Source organism: Leiobunum rupestre, chromosome 5, assembly GCF_980474605.1.
Source record: "Leiobunum rupestre chromosome 5, qqLeiRupe1.1.hap1, whole genome shotgun sequence".
Classification (NCBI taxonomy): Eukaryota; Metazoa; Arthropoda; class Arachnida; order Opiliones; family Sclerosomatidae; genus Leiobunum; species Leiobunum rupestre.
In genome coordinates this window covers 25,924,105-25,943,481 of record NC_143388.1, presented here as the reverse complement: position 1 = coordinate 25,943,481, position 19,377 = coordinate 25,924,105, and the positions used below count along the sequence as shown (strand labels likewise).

The 19,377-nt window shown below is 39.9% G+C and overlaps 1 protein-coding gene across 1 annotated transcript in view; it reads left to right on the top strand.

The window, feature by feature from the left end:
- Positions 1–19,377, top strand: part of LOC149943975 (ATP-binding cassette sub-family C member 1-like) — a 69,261-nt gene that overhangs the window by 31,262 nt on the left and 18,622 nt on the right. The window contains exons 6-8 of the mRNA XM_090174910.1: positions 16,191–16,252; positions 16,839–16,943; positions 18,423–18,545. Of these exons, the coding sequence (XP_090031036.1) occupies positions 16,191–16,252; positions 16,839–16,943; positions 18,423–18,545 (290 nt within the window). The remainder of the gene's footprint in view (positions 1–16,190; positions 16,253–16,838; positions 16,944–18,422; positions 18,546–19,377) is intronic.

The window sequence follows — 19,377 nt, the reverse complement described above, 5'->3', positions numbered from 1 at the left end:
TTTGAGTCGGCTCTGGCCCATTGTTTATTGGACCCAGAGCTCTGTTTTGAGTCGGCTCTAGCCCATTGTTTATTGGGCCCAGAGCTCTGTTTTGAGTCGTCTCTAGCCCATTGTTTATTGGGCCCAGAGCTCTGTTTTGAGTCGGCTCTAGCCCATTGTTTATTGGGCCCAAAGCTCTGTTTTGAGTCGGCTCTGGCCCATTGTTTATTGGGCCCAGAGCTCTGTTTTGAGTCGTCTCTAGCCCATTGTTTATTGGGCCCAGAGCTCTGTTTTGAGTCGGCTCTAGCCCATTGTTTATTGGGCCCAAAGCTCTGTTTTGAGTCGGCTCTGGCCCATTGTTTATTGGGCCCAGAGCTCTGTTTTGAGTCGGCTCTAGCCCATTGTTTATTGGGCCCAGAGCTCTGTTTTGAGTCGGCTCTAGCCCATTGTTTATTGGGCCCAGAGCTCTGTTTTGAGTCGTCTCTAGCCCATTGTTTATTGGGCCCAGAGCTCTGTTTTGAGTCGGCTCTAGCCCATTGTTTATTGGGGCCAAAGCTCTGTTTTGAGTCGGCTCTAGCCCATTGTTTATTGGGCCCAAAGCTCTGTTTTGAGTCGGCTCTAGCCCATTGTTTATTGGGCCCAGAGCTCTGTTTTGAGTCGGCTCTAGCCCATTGTTTATTGGACCCAGAGCTCTGTTTTGAGTCGTCTCTAGCCCATTGTTTATTGGGCCCAGAGCTCTGTTTTGAGTCGGCTCTAGCCCATTGTTTATTGGGCCCAGAGCTCTGTTTTGAGTCGGCTCTAGCCCATTGTTTATTGGGCCCAAAGCTCTGTTTTGAGTCGGCTCTAGCCCATTGTTTATTGGGCCCAGAGCTCTGTTTTGAGTCGGCTCTAGCCCATTGTTTATTGGACCCAGAGCTCTGTTTTGAGTCGGCTCTAGCCCATTGTTTATTGGACCCAGAGCTCTGTTTTGAGTCGGCTCTAGCCCATTGTTTATTGGGCCCAGAGCTCTGTTTTGAGTCGGCTCTAGCCCATTGTTTATTGGGCCCAAAGCTCTGTTTTGAGTCGGCTCTGGCCCATTGTTTATTGGGCCCAGAGCTCTGTTTTGAGTCGGCTCTAGCCCATTGTTTATTGGACCCAGAGCTCTGTTTTGAGTCGGCTATAGCCCATTGTTTATTGGGCCCAGAGCTCTGTTTTGAGTCGTCTCTAGCCCATTGTTTATTGGGCCCAGAGCTCTGTTTTGAGTCGGCTCTAGCCCATTGTTTATTGGGCACAGAGCTCTGTTTTGAGTCGGCTCTAGCCCATTGTTTATTGGGCCCAAAGCTCTGTTTTGAGTCGGCTCTGGCCCATTGTTTATTGGGCCCAGAGCTCTGTTTTGAGTCGGCTCTAGCCCATTGTTTATTGGGCCCAGAGCTCTGTTTTGAGTCGGCTCTAGCCCATTGTTTATTGGGCCCAGAGCTCTGTTTTGAGTCGTCTCTAGCCCATTGTTTATTGGGCCCAGAGCTCTGTTTTGAGTCGGCTCTAGCCCATTGTTTATTGGGCCCAGAGCTCTGTTTTGAGTCGGCTCTGGCCCATTGTTTATTGGGCCCAGAGCTCTGTTTTGAGTCGGCTCTAGCCCATTGTTTATTGGACCCAGAGCTCTGTTTTGAGTCGGCTATAGCCCATTGTTTATTGGGCCCAGAGCTCTGTTTTGAGTCGTCTCTAGCCCATTGTTTATTGGGCCCAGAGCTCTGTTTTGAGTCGGCTCTAGCCCATTGTTTATTGGGCCCAGAGCTCTGTTTTGAGTCGGCTCTAGCCCATTGTTTATTGGGCCCAGAGCTCTGTTTTGAGTCGGCTCTAGCCCATTGTTTATTGGGCCCAAAGCTCTGTTTTGAGTCGGCTCTAGCCCATTGTTTATTGGACCCAGAGCTCTGTTTTGAGTCGGCTCTAGCCCATTGTTTATTGGGCCCAGAGCTCTGTTTTGAGTCGGCTCTAGCCCATTGTTTATTGGGCCCAGAGCTCTGTTTTGAGTCGTCTCTAGCCCATTGTTTATTGGGCCCAGAACTCTGTTTTGAGTCGGCTCTAGCCCATTGTTTATTGGGCCCAGAGCTCTGTTTTGAGTCGGCTCTAGCCCATTGTTTATTGGGCCCAAAGCTCTGTTTTGAGTCGGCTCTAGCCCATTGTTTATTGGGCCCAGAGCTCTGTTTTGAGTCGGCTCTAGCCCATTGTTTATTGGACCCAGAGCTCTGTTTTGAGTCGGCTCTAGCCCATTGTTTATTGGGCCCAGAGCTCTGTTTTGAGTCGGCTCTAGCCCATTGTTTATTGGACCCAGAGCTCTGTTTTGAGTCGGCTCTAGCCCATTGTTTATTGGACCCAGAGCTCTGTTTTGAGTCGGCTATAGCCCATTGTTTATTGGGCCCAGTGTGTTGTTTTGAGGCCGCTCTGGCCCATTGTTTACTGGGACCAAAGCGTTGTTTTGAGGCCGCTCTGGCCCATTGTTTATTGAGACCAGAGCGTTGTTTTGAGGCCGCTCTGGCCCATTGTTTACTGGGACCAGAGCTCTGTTTTGAGTCGGCTATAGCCCATTGTTTATTGGACCCAGAGCTCTGTTTTGAGTCGGCTATAGCCCATTGTTTATTGGGCCCAGAGCTCTGTTTTGAGTCGGCTATAGCCCATTGTTTATTGGGCCCAGAGCTCTGTTTTGAGTCGGCTCTAGCCCATTGTTTATTGGACCCAGAGCTCTGTTTTGAGTCGGCTCTAGCCCATTGTTTATTGGGCCCAGAGCTCTGTTTTGAGTCGGCTATAGCCCATTGTTTATTGGGCCCAGAGCTCTGTTTTGAGTCAGCTATAGCCCATTGTTTATTGGGCCCAGAGCTCTGTTTTGAGTCGGCTATAGCCCATTGTTTATTGGGCCCAGTGTGTTGTTTTGAGGCCGCTCTGGCCCATTGTTTACTGGGACCAAAGCGTTGTTTTGAGGCCGCTCTGGCCCATTGTTTATTGAGACCAGAGCGTTGTTTTGAGGCCGCTCTGGCCCATTGTTTACTGGGACCAGAGCTCTGTTTTGAGTCGGCTATAGCCCATTGTTTATTGGGCCCAGTGCGTTGTTTTGAGGCCGCTCTGGCCCATTGTTTATTGGGACCAGAGCGTTGTCTTAAAGGGAATATAACCTCAGGTATTTAGTGTGGAACACCAACGTTTGCAGCTCTAGCCGCTCTTGCCTTTGGCTTTAGAAATGTTTGGCGCCACTGTACAGGGAAATTTGAAAAATTGAAGGGGTCTTCTATAAAGATTGCTTTGCAGGTTATATTCCCTTTAAGGCGGCTGCGGTAACCCATTGTTTATTGGGATACCATTATTTTTGGACGTCTGGACTCCGTTATTTTGTGGAAGCCAGACGTTAGCCACTGCTGCTCTTTTGATTCGGAGCACCATGTTGAGTTTCAGCTTCATTGCATGGATGTTTTCCATGTATATGATCGCGTCGTCGGTTTCCTTTTAGAGTTCATCTTCATCATCGATGAGCGGCTCCAACGTTTCGTCGCAGGTTTTCAATTCCTTTTCCTTTTCCAATAAAAGGATTAATTCATCCTCAAACACTTCTATTGGTGTTGCGTCTTCGTTATTTAAGAGATCATCTAGCTTTGTAATTTTTCTCGCCACAGCTGATTGTGCACTTCTTCGTAAAGCCTTGGCTATCTTTACTGGATCTTTCAATATTTTCCTTGAAACTTCACCTTGGTTGCCGGAGTTTATTATTACATTGTCGGAGTTATCGGAAATCACTTGCCTGGCATATTTGATCGCTGGTGCGTGTCGTTTCCCTTTTATTAAGTCATAGAGAAGGTACATAATAATACGCCTAAGCCAGTAGAGGCTTCTGTGGCGCCCTAAAAAAACACATAAATACAAAAATACATATAAGATAAAGAACATGAAAAATTTAGTTAATAATTCTTGACCCAATCAATTAGCTTAACACGAAAAGAACCCTTTGATTGACTGTAAATGAGGTTTTGAGGCAATGAGTTCCAGTCACTTAGGGCTCGAAAAGTGAAGTGGTTTTGTCGCACGGTGGAGTTCACACGTGGTATGAAAAGTTTCGCAGAGTGACCGCGCATGCCGTTGGTATTATTAAGGGTAAAAACCTTTGAGAAGTTTAGGGAAACGTGGCCTTTCAAAAATTCAAATATAAAGACAAGATCATTAACCCTATGACGGTCAACTGGGTCAAGAAGATTAAGTGAAGAGTTCCGGTCATATGGTTGAAGATCTGTAAGACCTGGCGTCAACTTAGTAAATCGGTTATGCGCCTTTGATAGGATGTCACGGTCACCAGCAAGTGAGGGAGACCATATGACGGAGCCAAAGTCGATAGAGGGAAGAATTAGAGAATTGTAGATAACACGCATTAGGGTCTTCCAGCGGTAAAAAAAAAATCCGGCGGGTGAGTCCAGTTATAGAGTTGATACGACTTAGTGACTTACGACGCTTTGGGTATGTTTGGAGAATTTTAGATTCTCATCAAATAGAATCCCAAGATCGCGTAACACAGGCACATTAGGAATCGGTTCTCCCGCAATCGCATATGTATGACGAACATTGGATGTACCCAAGTGAAGGACGGCACTTTTCGATGCGTTAAAGTTCATACCATATTTGTCAACCCATTCAACGACACTATCCAAGTCCAATTGCATGTTAGCCCTATTTTGACCAGAATCGACGTTATTGGCTAACTTAGTGTCATCTGCAAACAAGTGTGGAACGGAGTGCTTGACATTCTTAGAGAGGGAGTTTATGAAGATAGAAAATAAAAGTGGTCCAAGTACTGTGCCCTGAGGAACACCACTGAGTGTAGAACGTAGCGAAGAAGAGCAGCCCTTGAGGACTACACGGTGAAATCGATCTTCTATAAAATCAACTAACCAACGTAAGGCCATATCACAAATCCCAGCTTCTGAAAGAGACCGTAGCAGATGACTATGTGGAATAGTGTCGAACGCACGGCTCATATCTAGAGAGATAATGTCCACAGGTGAACCGCTGTCGAGCCAGCTAACGTAATCAAGCGTTGCTGATAGAAGATTGGAATTACAGGAGTGACGGGATCTGAAACCGTGTTGGGCATCATATAGAAAATTTGATTCCGTGAGAAAATCTTCAGTCTGGGCTTTAGATATGCGCTCACATACTCGAGAAATCTGGCTCGTTTTGGTAATGGGCCTATAGTTTTCCTTCTTAGTCCGTGAACCCTTTTTATGAATAGGAGTGATAGTGGCCATTTTCCAGTCTTGTGGTACTTTCCCCAAGGAAAAGCTAAGATTGAATAGCGTAGACAGAGGCCTACAGATAGAGTGGGCAGTGGCTTTTAAGAGAACAGGATGAAGGACATCTGGACCAGCGGACTGTGAAGTGTTTAAATTTCGTAGTAAGCGAAAGACATCTTGAGGAGTGCTACTGAAGATATGCGGTGATTGATCAGGAACCGTTGGAGCAACAACGGATGGAGCTGGAATTGAATTGAATTGAATTGAATTGAAGCATTACGCGACTGTTTATATTTAGAGTGAAGTTCCGCAAGTTTATCAGGATTAGTTTTGTTTTTTCTCTTAGCTTGCTCATAAATACTCCAAGCTTTCAATTTATGTCTACGGGACATAGCAATTCTTGCATGAGTGTGCTTATTCGGCACAAAAGGAGTACGAAAGGGTATGAATTTTTCAATACCACGATGGAGTATATTTTTAAATGAGTCCCAAATAAGGTCAATATTATTTGACGAGAAAGTGTCCGACCAGTCGATGGCTAGGAGGTAGGAGTTAAATGCTTCACAGTTTCCCTTGAAGAAATTACGGCATAAGCGTTGGGGAAAAGATGACTGGCGAACAGGGAACAAAAGTTTAAACTGTATAACTACATGATCACTTCGTCCAATCGGAGAACCATGATCCAAGTCGAAAACCAGGTCAGGTTCCAGAGTAAAAATTAAATCAAGCGTATTGCTGGTCACACTTGGGCCACCAAACCGAGAAGCCTCAAGTACACTCTGTTTGAAAAGTCTTCGACAGGTGACTTTTCCCCTCTAAAATCCATGTTTCTCGAAAACCGGATAAGGTAGAACGATGAAACCAACTGCATGGATTTTATTTTAAAAATATCTATCATTCGACACAACCTTTTCTAAGCAAAAGCCGAACCTCCAGGGGAAAAAACTTAAATTAAAATTTGTAACTTCCTAAAATAACCGAGTAACAACCCTGAAACCTGAATTTTTGAATTCAGCATGGTCGATTTATATTTGAAAAGTGCAACTATTATCTCTCTAGGACCAATAATTAATGAGATATGGCTGTTGGAAAGGTTTGGCTGAAAACGCGAAGCACTAAAAGGCAATACGAAAAAATCTAACATAATTATTTAACTTTCACCTTATTTCAGTAACTAAGAGTTGGTGGGATAGTCTTACGGGTATGAAACTTCAGCAATGGGTAAATTCAGTCCGAGTAGCTAACATTCGAGCAAAAATGCCATCAAAGAAGTTATTGCCACCAGTGACGCGACCTAGCCAGTGGGTTTTTAATAATTTTTGTTATTTTTCAGTGCGCGGTTTCAGCTTTAGAATCAAGTTTCGTAAAGACGACTTTTAGTATAAAACGCATTTAATAAGATTTTTAACGAAATCAGTGTGCGGTGTCGCGTCTTGGATTGGGATGAATTCCCGGTCTCAAGACAAATGATACGCGTTGCCCCAAAACGAATAAAATTGGTTGACGTTGTCAAGTCAAAACTTCGTGTTAACAAGAACACTGCGCTTAAAAGTCCGGTAGCTCGATCGCGCCGCTCCCTTTTAGTCACTATTATCAACCTTGCTATTATATAATGTCGCTTAACCTACCAATTATTCCGTCGCACCATGTCGTCTACACCGTCGTATAATTAATGCTGTTAGAGGCAGGGTATTTATAAACAGAGCAGTATGTGGGATCAACAACAAAATATTGTTTTTAATTTATTGAATTAGGTATTTACCAAAGAGAATACCAAGAGCGGTGTTGTAACTCGTCGTAGTGCAGATATGAGCCAACAATTTTACCAGGCTTTTTATTTGCAATATATCGTAAAAATAATTAAACCAAGAAACGTTATTTAAAGAGAGACAATTGTTATTCATTTCTATTCAAAATCCAAAATAAAAACCGTTAGTAAGGGATAGCATCACCCCTTCTTCTTAGGCACTCCCTTAATCTTCGACGAAAGGAATTCGTCAGCGCACGAATATATTGCGGAGTGACTCGGTTAAAGGCGTCGTTCACCATATTTCTTAAGTCGTCCACGTCGACCGGTATTCGTTTCTCCATAAAGAACGTTATCTTCGACCAAAGATTTTCAATAGGGTTGAGGTCTGGAGAGCAAGGTGGCCAGTCCAAAACTTCAAAGCCTTCATCTCTTAGGAAATCTTGGACGATACGTGAAGTGTGGGCCGGGCAGTTGTCTTGCATAAAATAGACCCTATAAAAATGAGAGAAAATATTAAGTTGCTTTTAAGTAATTGCAAGCCCTTTAGCTTTGTTTACCTGCCAGCGTTCTCCAGGCCATATATAACAGCTACTGATGGTAGCATCGAGTCTCGGAGAATCTGGATGTATGACTGCCCATTTAGTCGACCGACAATTGGTCTAATAGTTCCGGCTTGGCCGTCGCCAATACAACACCAAACATTGACCGTAAAACGACCACTCCTTTTCAATCGGTAGGTGTTTCGAGAATAATTTATCTGCCTCCTTCGTCTCGTTACCCAGACTGTCGGTGAAATTGGAGAGCTCTGGAACGACTGTAAGCATCCGATAAATATATCATAACACTAACCGCTTAGCCATAATAAATACCTTTTCATCGGAAAACAATATATAGCGTGACAAGACATCTCTCGGCCATCGTAACAACTGGCGGCAAAATTGTCGTCGAAGTCGTCTGTGCCTCAGGGTCAGCAAAGGCTTGACCAACGAACGACGACGTCGAAGACCAGATGTTTTTAGTCTGTTCCACACAGTTGAGGTGGCGGCTCTTACACCTGCTTCAGCCCAACGATCTCTCAATTTTCGAATTGAAAGCTCCGGAATTCGGGTGGCGTCCCTGGCCAACAGCCTATCTTCGGCTGGAGTCGTATTCTTTGGACGACCGCTTCTATGAAGATCCTGAAAACCAAATTCCAACATTTAAACTTGCTTTTAAACTCCTGAAATAAACTTCCTTACCGTAACTCTACCATGCCGCCGATACTGTCCGTAGCGGTATCTAGCTCCAGATACCGAACAATTTACAGCGGCGGCTATGAATTCCCAAGTCGCCCCTCCTTCCCTTAGAGTTATAATTTGAATTCTTTGTTGTTCGCTAATTATAGCCATGCTGCGTGAGTCGTGATACAGAATGAACTGTTAAGTTCGACACGAACGATGTCTACATTTATACTTTTCGAGTTAATTTGGTAAAAAATTGATCCAAAAGTATTAGGTAGAAAATACAACTTTGTGTTTTATTTTTATTTACTCGAAAAGTATAAATGTAGACATCGTTCGTGTCGAACTTAACAGTTCATTCTGTATCACGACTTGCGCAGCATGGCTATAATTAGCGAACAACAAAGAATTCAAATTATAACTCTAAGGGAAGGAGGGGTGACTTGGGAATTCATAGCCGCCGCTGTAAATTGTTCGGTATCTGGAGCTAGATACCGCTACGGACAGTATCGGCGGCATGGTAGAGTTACGGTAAGGAAGTTTATTTCAGGAGTTTAAAAGCAAGTTTAAATGTTGGAATTTGGTTTTCAGGATCTTCATAGAAGCGGTCGTCCAAAGAATACGACTCCAGCCGAAGATAGGCTGTTGGCCAGGGACGCCACCCGAATTCCGGAGCTTTCAATTCGAAAATTGAGAGATCGTTGGGCTGAAGCAGGTGTAAGAGCCGCCACCTCAACTGTGTGGAACAGACTAAAAACATCTGGTCTTCGACGTCGTCGTTCGTTGGTCAAGCCTTTGCTGACCCTGAGGCACAGACGACTTCGACGACAATTTTGCCGCCAGTTGTTACGATGGCCGAGAGATGTCTTGTCACGCTATATATTGTTTTCCGATGAAAAGGTATTTATTATGGCTAAGCGGTTAGTGTTATGATATATTTATCGGATGCTTACAGTCGTTCCAGAGCTCTCCAATTTCACCGACAGTCTGGGTAACGAGACGAAGGAGGCAGAGAAATTATTCTCGAAACACCTACCGATTGAAAAGGAGTGGTCGTTTTACGGTCAATGTTTGGTGTTGTATTGGCGACGGCCAAGCCGGAACTATTAGACCAATTGTCGGTCGACTAAATGGGCAGTCATACATCCAGATTCTCCGAGACTCGATGCTACCATCAGTAGCTGTTATATATGGCCTGGAGAACGCTGGCAGGTAAACAAAGCTAAAGGGCTTGCAATTACTTAAAAGCAACTTAATATTTTCTCTCATTTTTATAGGGTCTATTTTATGCAAGACAACTGCCCGGCCCACACTTCACGTATCGTCCAAGATTTCCTAAGAGATGAAGGCTTTGAAGTTTTGGACTGGCCACCTTGCTCTCCAGACCTCAACCCTATTGAAAATCTTTGGTCGAAGATAACGTTCTTTATGGAGAAACGAATACCGGTCGACGTGGACGACTTAAGAAATATGGTGAACGACGCCTTTAACCGAGTCACTCCGCAATATATTCGTGCGCTGACGAATTCCTTTCGTCGAAGATTAAGGGAGTGCCTAAGAAGAAGGGGTGATGCTATCCCTTACTAACGGTTTTTATTTTGGTTTTTGAATAGAAATGAATAACAATTGTCTCTCTTTAAATAACGTTTCTTGGTTTAATTATTTTTACGATATATTGCAAATAAAAAGCCTGGTAAAATTGTTGGCTCATATCTGCACTACGACGAGTTACAACACCGCTCTTGGTATTCTCTTTGGTAAATACCTAATTCAATAAATTAAAAACAATATTTTGTTGTTGATCCCACATACTGCTCTGTTTATAAATACCCTGCCTCTAACAGCATTAATTATACGACGGTGTAGACGACATGGTGCGACGGAATAATTGGTAGGTTAAGCGACATTATATAATAGCAAGGTTGATAATAGTGACTAAAAGGGAGCGGCGCGATCGAGCTACCGGACTTTTAAGCGCAGTGTTCTTGTTAACACGAAGTTTTGACTTGACATCGTCAACCAATTTTATTCGTTTTGGGGCAACGCGTATCATTTGTCTTGAGACCGGGAATTCATCCCAATCCAAGACGGGACACCGCACACTGATTTCGTTAAAAATCTTATTAAATGCGTTTTATACTAAAAGTCGTCTTTACGAAACTTGATTCTAAAGCTGAAACCGCGCACTGAAAAATAACAAAAATTATTAAAAACCCACTGGCTAGGTCGCGTCACTGGTGGCAATAACTTCGTTGATGGCATTTTTGCTCGAATGTTAGCTACTCGGACTGAATTTACCCATTGCTGAAGTTTCATACCCGTAAGACTATCCCACCAACTCTTAGTTACTGAAATAAGGTGAAAGTTAAATAATTATGTTAGATTTTTTCGTATTGCCTTTTAGTGCTTCGCGTTTTCAGCCAAACCTTTCCAACAGCCATATCTCATTAATTATTGGTCCTAGAGAGATAATAGTTGCACTTTTCAAATATAAATCGACCATGCTGAATTCAAAAATTCAGGTTTCAGGGTTGTTACTCGGTTATTTTAGGAAGTTACAAATTTTAATTTAAGTTTTTTCCCCTGGAGGTTCGGCTTTTGCTTAGAAAAGGTTGTGTCGAATGATAGATATTTTTAAAATAAAATCCATGCAGTTGGTTTCATCGTTCTACCTTATCCGGTTTTCGAGAAACATGGATTTTAGAGGGGAAAAGTCACCTGTCGAAGACTTTTCAAACAGAGTGTACATGTTGAAATAGGCCATAATCGTTGATAAATTCCAAGAAGGCACGAGCAGCGACAGAACATTGGTTTGATGGCAGCGAAACATTCCAATTTAGGCCAGGGTAGTTAAAGTCTCCTAATAACAGCAAATTGCAATTGTTGGTTGCGCAGTAGCGCAGAGCATTTTTAATTACCGTCAATGTTTCTTCGTGGTTGGTATAGGTGGGGGAGCGATATATTGGACAAATTAATAGACAGCTTGAATCGTTAAGGCATTTAACTGCAATAAATTCTAGTCCTAGAGTAGCTGACCACGTATCTTCAAGCACACTGTCGATAAGTGGAACGACGGAGGTAATATAATCCGTTGAAACATAAATAGCTACTCCTCCACCACGCTTGCTACGGTCGCGATCTCGACGAAAAAGGGAGAAATTCTCTATGCTAATTTCACTATCAGGAATGTCACTAGTAAGCCAAGTTTCAGTTAAGGCAGCAATTTTGATAAATGGAAAAATGCAACGAGTTAACTCCGTAAAGTTATATTTGTGAAGGCTACGGATGTTGGTGAGAATGACAGAGACATAGTTAGAAAATGAGCTGACAGAAGGCGCATTAGAAAATTTGGGAACTGAAGGAATGAAGGGTACAGCTAGGGGGTTTAACGTGCTAGAAACAATTTGAACTAAACTACTATTACAGTTAAAATCACAAGTTTTCCGAGTAGATTGATTGAACAGAGCATTGTTTTGGATTAGCAATATAATGCTTTGGATTAGCAATATAAATGTGTCTGTGATAAATAAGTTCATATGGTAATGATATGCAATTTCTTAAGATGAAAGTGAATAGTTGTTTTAATAAACCTTTTTTTTTACAATTAAGAATTACTCTCAGTATTTGCGCCCAAAACCTTTAGGTGCACCATCATTTTCCCTTCGTCCATAGTTTGTAGTCTTTGAGTAGATCTCCCAAACTGATAAAGAGTAGGCTTTGACCCAGCTTTGCAAGCCTGTCGTTGCTTACTAAAAGGTTGTTCAACAGGGTTTTGATTTGCGTGCGCAGTAAGGACAAATTTTGCACCTTTCCCCAGCAAGAAAGGAATTATTTCTAGCATGGCATTAGCTGAAATTAACATTGTGTTGTTACTTTAGGCAATACTTAGCATTAAAGCTACGGCTGTGCGAGTAATTGTTTTAGCTGTTTGAGTTGAATATTGAGTATCAAAAACGTTTTCGCGTAGTAGTCAAGTACCCGATTAAAAAAGCAAATTACCTTGTTGGACTAATTGATTATTAAGAAAAAAGTTTGGAACTTTTTTTATTCGGATAATTCACCAAAATAATCGAGTAATTGATTAAGAAATTTCCTTACTCGAGTAATCGCTTGTTAAGAAACACAATAGTGCCAGTTTAACAAAAGTGTTATTTTGGTAATCACACTTAAAACTATTAATTACCTTTTGCTCAAGCGACAAAATAGTCGAGTACCCAATAGACATAACTTATCAAACTTTATAATCAACAAATATTTAAAAGTGGTTTAAGTTTGGGTACTCAGTCCCTAAAAAAACTTGAGTACTCGCACAGAAATAATTAAAGGCTAAATACTAACTTGTTTGCCGTAATCCTGAGAGTTTCTGGTGTGAGCAACATTTTCTTTTTATGACTAGTTTTTTCATCCAAGTTATTTACGTAACTTTCCCAAAGACTTAAGTACCCAAGGAAATCTGTCTTCAGCCACTAAAAGAAATTAAATGTCATTTAACTTGTAAAAAATCAACTAGTGCACTTCAGTCTTACTTCTAGCCTTTCATCATTGGGTGTCGTGAATGGTTTAATATCATTGTTCCTCGTGTGGCATCCTGCATATAAATGGCCCACATTCAATACGTCAAACCATTTATTGAAAATCTCGATAAATCTTATCAACTCCTTATGTTCACCAGGGAAATAAGATTTTAAGGCATTCGCTACTGTTTTACTCAAAATCTGTGTTGCTAGCTTCACCTTAATTAAAATTAAAATAATTAAAAAATCAAATAAAATAAAATTAAACATTACATTAAATAAATAAATATATCTTCATTTTGTTTTCAAGTGACAAATGATCAACGATAATTTTGTGGAGTTTCCTAAAATTCACTCCATTCTCCATGTCTTTGCGATATAGTGCTTTAATGATGTCCCATATTAGTTTTTCTCCATTAATTTGTAGAAGTCTGTAGGTGCATCCCTCTTTACTACTTCCTAGGCAATTTCTCACTGTTTTTATCAAGTGTGGGACATCACAAATAAAATAGAGTGACCTTTCAGGAGAATATGGATTCTTGCACTTGAAAGTTTCTTCTTTAGTATTCATATTGAAACATTTTCGGTTAACAGCAGCACCATCACCTACTACTCCCAATATTTGAAATCCACTGAATTCGAGTTTCTGTATAGCTTCCCATAGTAGCTCATCTAATTTTACAGCCGTCAATGAATTAGTGGCAAAATGAGCAAAAGGTCGTTTGAATCCAGTTGTTGCGCCCCTAATCATGAATTGCATGACGTGGGTAGCTAATGGCTTTTCTTTATAATTCTCTGTTTGAAGTTCAGTAAGGCGTTCCTCAGCACTACCTAAATGAGTGTACCCAATCACGTCACCTGTATTCTTTCTGTAGACAAGGTCCTCCTCTATCTTGATTTCATCCGCAACGAGAAAAAAGTATTCTTGGTGTTCATGGGTTTTCATAACTAGAAAATCTTTCTTCATTTTAAGAAACACATCATTATGAAAGCCCGGTGTAACTCCAAGGTTGTCCGAGTGCCTGGCTAGTGTGGTTTTGGAGGGCAATAGCATCACACCGGATTCATGTAAAGATTTATAAAGGGTGGGTGATTTTGCGTACATAAACATACACCATTGCAAAACCAGAGGGTGCCATCGGCCCATCGCCTTCTATTTTTGTGTTTTGTTTGGAGCATTTTGAGTTGTGTTTTTAAGAAAAGTCGTGAAAAGTCATTATTGGTCTTCTCATAGCCTTGGTTTATACTCTCTTCTAAAATTTCTAGAAGGTAATCATGATCTACTGCAGTAACTTCTTCTCCTTTTTTATCTATTTGTTTTGCCATTTTAGCTTGTAACCTTTTTATTTTGGTTTTTAGTTTGTACTCTTCTTTTTTACTCTCTCGCAATTTCTTTGCTAGCTCAGCTTTATTTAAGTTTGAAAACCTTGTGATGCTAGTTTCGTTTTTCTTTTTCTTACGGCTAATGGTAACTTGTAAACTGAGACGCTGCTTGGCACAAGGAAAACACCTTGTTTTATTTCCATAATTGACCAATAGTTCACAGTTTTCACTATGAATTCCACCTGTTATTAAGCTTAAGAAACCATGGTTCTGTGGCCTATTTTGAAAAATTTCTATGAACTCTTTTTCTCCATTTCCAGGGCAGATCTTACATGAGTTGAAAAAAAAAACTACTTCATCCAAATCCTTAAATGAAGTTATTTTCTTGGGGAATTTAAGTGATACATCAGAGTGAGATAAAAGCTTCCCTTGAACTTCGTAAGTGGGTACTAAATCAGAATTTAGCTTAACACAGTACAACACTTTCTCAGTTCCTACGTTAAATTTGCATATTTTCTGACCATTCCAATGGCGGAGAAAAATCTTTAACAACTGAAATAAGGTCAAATAGAGAATCTTCTTGTGCTTGTAAGGTGTAGTCTATTTCCATTTCAACATGATTTGCTAGTGAGAGAGCAAAGGTGTTTTCCCTCGAGGTCAACAAATCTAATTGACTATTGGTTTGTTCCATGGCAGTTGTGGGTAAACGAGAAGCATTAATTTCACTTGGTTTCATTGTTGGCTTAGTTGCATCGGAGTTAGGTTGAATATTTTGTTCATTTACACGGGGTTTCAATATTGATACATATTCCTAAGAGTAGGTAAAATCAGTATTAATAAAAAAGGGTTTATTTGAGATTGTAAAACTTACATGACTATGCACAGGATCAGGAAACTCGAGAGTTGGCCCTTTCCCTCCAACAAAATGCTTAGAACATAAATATGTGTTTGCATTTACTCTACTTATAGGCCAATTAATCCATTTTTCACATTTTGAATAGTTTTTTTTGGTTTGGGGAATGGTATAAAAAATACGCCACTCATATATTGTTTATTGCTGTATCTTGAATCGCTTTTACACGATTTGCAGACGCAGAGCTTTTTCATTTTGATATTAAAAATATCTCACAAAATTGAAGTAACTCCAAACATTCAAACGAGAAAGGCTTAAAAGCGAACCGTCAGAGAACCGTTGTGATTTTATTGTCTGCTACTATCAATATAAAAATTGCTCTAGATGGCGGTATCTGTTTCCTATTTGTGACGTTTTGACCCGAGTAAAATTATAACGGAGGGATGAAAAGGGGGTTAACATTTAACATCCTCGTTTCAGAGCTCCCTATAGGAATAGTACGGGAACGGGGCGTCCCTGTGCGTTAGTTAGTCCATGATCCATGATACAGTCATAAGGATACGCGACTCTATAGGAAATTTAGCAGACTGGATTTTGAAGCGCCGCCTGTGAGCCAGCGCTGGTACTGCGAAAATAAATATATATATATATATATATATATATTTTTCGATCGACTAGAGCTTTAAAATGGCCGACGGCGGAGAAGTTTTTAGTTGGAATTCACAATGTTGCGCGGAATATAAATGTGAAAATTCGAGGGCAAATAGTCCAGAAGTATCATTTTTTCGATTTCCTAAGGATAGAGAAAGGTAATTATTATAAAATTCGTCGAAATATCATTAAACCATGCATTTTATCTAACTGAAATTACTAGGCCTTTGTCACTCATTTACAACTTATAAGTTTAAATTAAACTTACTAATTGTGGTTAATAAACTGTTTAATAATTAGTAATACGTGTATGATAAATTCAAAAATCAGTATGGATTAAAGTTTTGTTTTATTATGAATAATAATGTTTAATTCTTTATGTAGTAATATATTCCTCTTATAATATATTCACATATAACATTAATTTATAAAAAATTATCTACCATGTCTTTTTTTCAATTTATCTTTTACGCCTTCACTGAAAATCATTAAACAATGTTTTAAGAAAGGTATTGGTATTTAAGGAATAGGATAATATATATTTTAGATGAGCTATTTTTTATCTTTCTCTGTGCTAGAGACCATTTTGGAAATGCAAAAATATTCTCTATCAATATTTTAGTTTCAGAATAATGAACTTGTATTTCACTTTTTTAGCGTCATTCCCCGGAAGAGGACGCGTCAATATTTTCAAAGCTAATCTTTCATTGGATGAACGGGTGAGCCATTTATGACACAATATCACGCGGTATTCGCGACAGTGAAGAGTAAAGGTATTCGTACCCGGACCTTCCTGGACGTTTTCAGGAAAATTCAGTTCAAGATATTATTATATCTCCCAAACAGTTTGGAATTTTATAACTAAAGTAAAAAGCATCACCGATTTTAGTCGAAATCTACCGTAGCGCCGTCGCATCACTTTTTGTGCGGTGCTGCGAGCCACACCGGGTGCCACCGTGACACTTATTATAGTTATTACCATTCGTTCGAGTGTTTATTTTGGTATATGAACACAATTTTGTTGTATTATTTCATTTTTAGGCAAAAAAAATTTTGATTGTGTGCTATTTTTAAAATACATATTTATCAGTGATATATCGTCATTAGCCGAAATAGTAATTATTTACAAATTAAAAGCAACAGTAGAAACGGGTGACATTGTATTCAGTGATTCCATTTTCGTAGTAGCTTTCTTCAAGAAAGATGATATCTGTGTCAACGAAAATTTATTGACGCCGGAGCTATTTTAATTAAATCTTTAAGAGTTTTTGCGTTTTCTTTACATTTTTATTCCTTTAAATGCAGAGTAATTTCGCAAATCTCGAATAAAAGTTTGAAAAATTCTGAGATTTGTAAGTGGTGGACTTCGGAATCTACTGAATTCTCAAGTGGAAAAATAACAACCGATAGGTATGGCATTCTTATAGCAATACCGCCAACATTTTAAGGATTAAGCAGTAATTTATGCTTACATGTGTATTTGATTCGTGATACCATTGTGTTTATGGCGATTGAGAAGTGATATCCAGTGCGAAAGCTTAATATGACTCTAAGCATAAGAAATTACAGAATGGTAATTTCATTTTTTCATTTACATTTGTTTAATTGTTTATCATACGTATGTCACTGGAAAATTGTTTCAGAGAAATCTATGGAAATAACAATAAAAATTATGAGAAATCAATTGACGTCACAGCGTTCTATCGAAAAATCTAAGAAAAAAACTTTGATGGAAATTACATTGATAGTTTTGAAAAACCGTAACCTAGGTTGCATAAGCCATCATTAATTTTATTTGAAAATTCACAGGTTTCAACTTTTTAAGTATTTTTCAGGACCGAGTTAAAAGATCAATTAATTTTCTAATGATACGTAGCATAAAACAATGATACTTCTTATGATTCATAACGGGTTTTTAATGGGATACATTTTAGTATTATGTTAGCATCGTAAAATGTTTTACTGTGAACAGTATTTAATCACAACTGGATAATATCTAGTTATCCCAATCTAGAGTCTTTCAGATAATTTCTCTTTTTAGAACAAAATTGTTGTCATAAAGGGGGTAAATGTCTGTTTCTACCACAGGCCGTTGTAATCCCCAACTCTTCCTCTCGTATTGCTGCTTGGTTTGATAGAAATGTTACAGATTAACACCTTCTTTATGGAAGATCCCATCAATTTCCTTTATTCCCTTCACAATCAGCCATGGGAGGCAGCGGACAATATTGTTACGGAAGGATGAGACGACGACCAGACATTCAATATAAAATATACTTTATTTATAAACATACAAAAATAGCGTGAAGCGCGAACTGGTAGACGGGCCGACCGACGAAGGGCCAGCCGAGGGAGTTAGATTCCCCGCGGTAGGAGGCTTTTCACGAGAGGCTGCGCTTGTTCAGCGTTAGTCCTCTCGCTATTACCTAGACGTCTGGAGCGAGTTTTTGCAGCAGGCGGTCCAGTCGCCCCGTCAGAGAAGGCTCAGCCTATTCGGCTTATGTCTCTTCTCTTCGGCCTACACCGAGAAACGTCACCCTGACTTCGGAGAGACCCGGCCTTTTATAGTGGACGGTGACCTTCGGCCCCTTTGTTATGAAGGACTATAAAGGGTACGTCTTATTGATGTTGCTTGGTCGGTCCGTCTACCTACCTCTAGTTACGCGTGACAATATTGGAACCCTCGGAGAGCAACAGCAATACCAGAGGTTATATTCCCTTTAAGCGAAAGCAGGCCGATTTTGTTTGCATTACCGCTAATGCAATCAAATTACTTCTGTTCACTTATTTCGTTATTTCTCGAAATCCGAGATCAACTTATTTTAGTTTCTTTCGTATATATTTATTTATTCATACTATACAATTACTAAAATTAATCTTTGTTTTCAGCGAAACGGAACTTCCAACTTTGCTAAGAATACTTCTGAAAAAGGATCTCTGTTATTTTCTTTGGGGTTTATTTATTTTTATTATTTCCGACCTCTTCTGCACAAGTCAATTCGTAATTGTGTTGTAAGTAAAATTTTATAATATAAGAAAGTAGCTTTTGACAATTTTAATTTCAAAAATTTCAGGTAAGGTTATGGTTGAGTGAGAGTTAATTTTTTTGGCTAGCATTGAGTTAGAAATTTTACTTAACGTTTTGCTGCAGTTCAGTTGGTCCATCATTTCTACAGGGTGTCTGATTTTGCTCTCATATGGCATTTTTCTTAAAAACTGTAATAGGTAGAGTTTTAAAATTTCAGGGTGTATACGTAAAGACGTAAGAAACATTATTATTTCAAATTTTCAGAAAATTCTCAAAAGATTTTCGTTTTTTCCCAAAATCTATTATTTGACCGGTACGTGATAGACGAAAACGTTCAATGATAATGTTATAGAGAATTCACAGTGTGCGATCACACTGCTTGGTGAGGGGAAGATATCAGATCAAACTGATCTGACTAAACGACCCTGCAAGGTAGCTGTTGTAAGCGTTATTTCTATGGCTGGGCGAATTACAGAATTTTCGAGTACTAGTCGTTGGTTTCGTATCGATTATTCGATTTTCGAATAATCGTTCGAAATCGAACAATAACCGAACGAAATCAAAACTTTTAGTCCTGAAAGCGAAGCGCTTAGGTTTGGGGGGGGGGGGGGGGTTTGATTTTTGGGCACTCAAAGCCTAAAAATTTCCAACTTCATTAAACATATTTTTCACTATCAAGAGTGTTTGGGGGCTCGGTTTGGCGAGTAGTTACGAACCTCCGACGGATAGAGCTAAAACAATTATAATAAAAAGCTCATAGGACTGCAGTTCGTGATTTCTATTTCGTCGTCATGTACCCTATTGTAGTAAAAATAC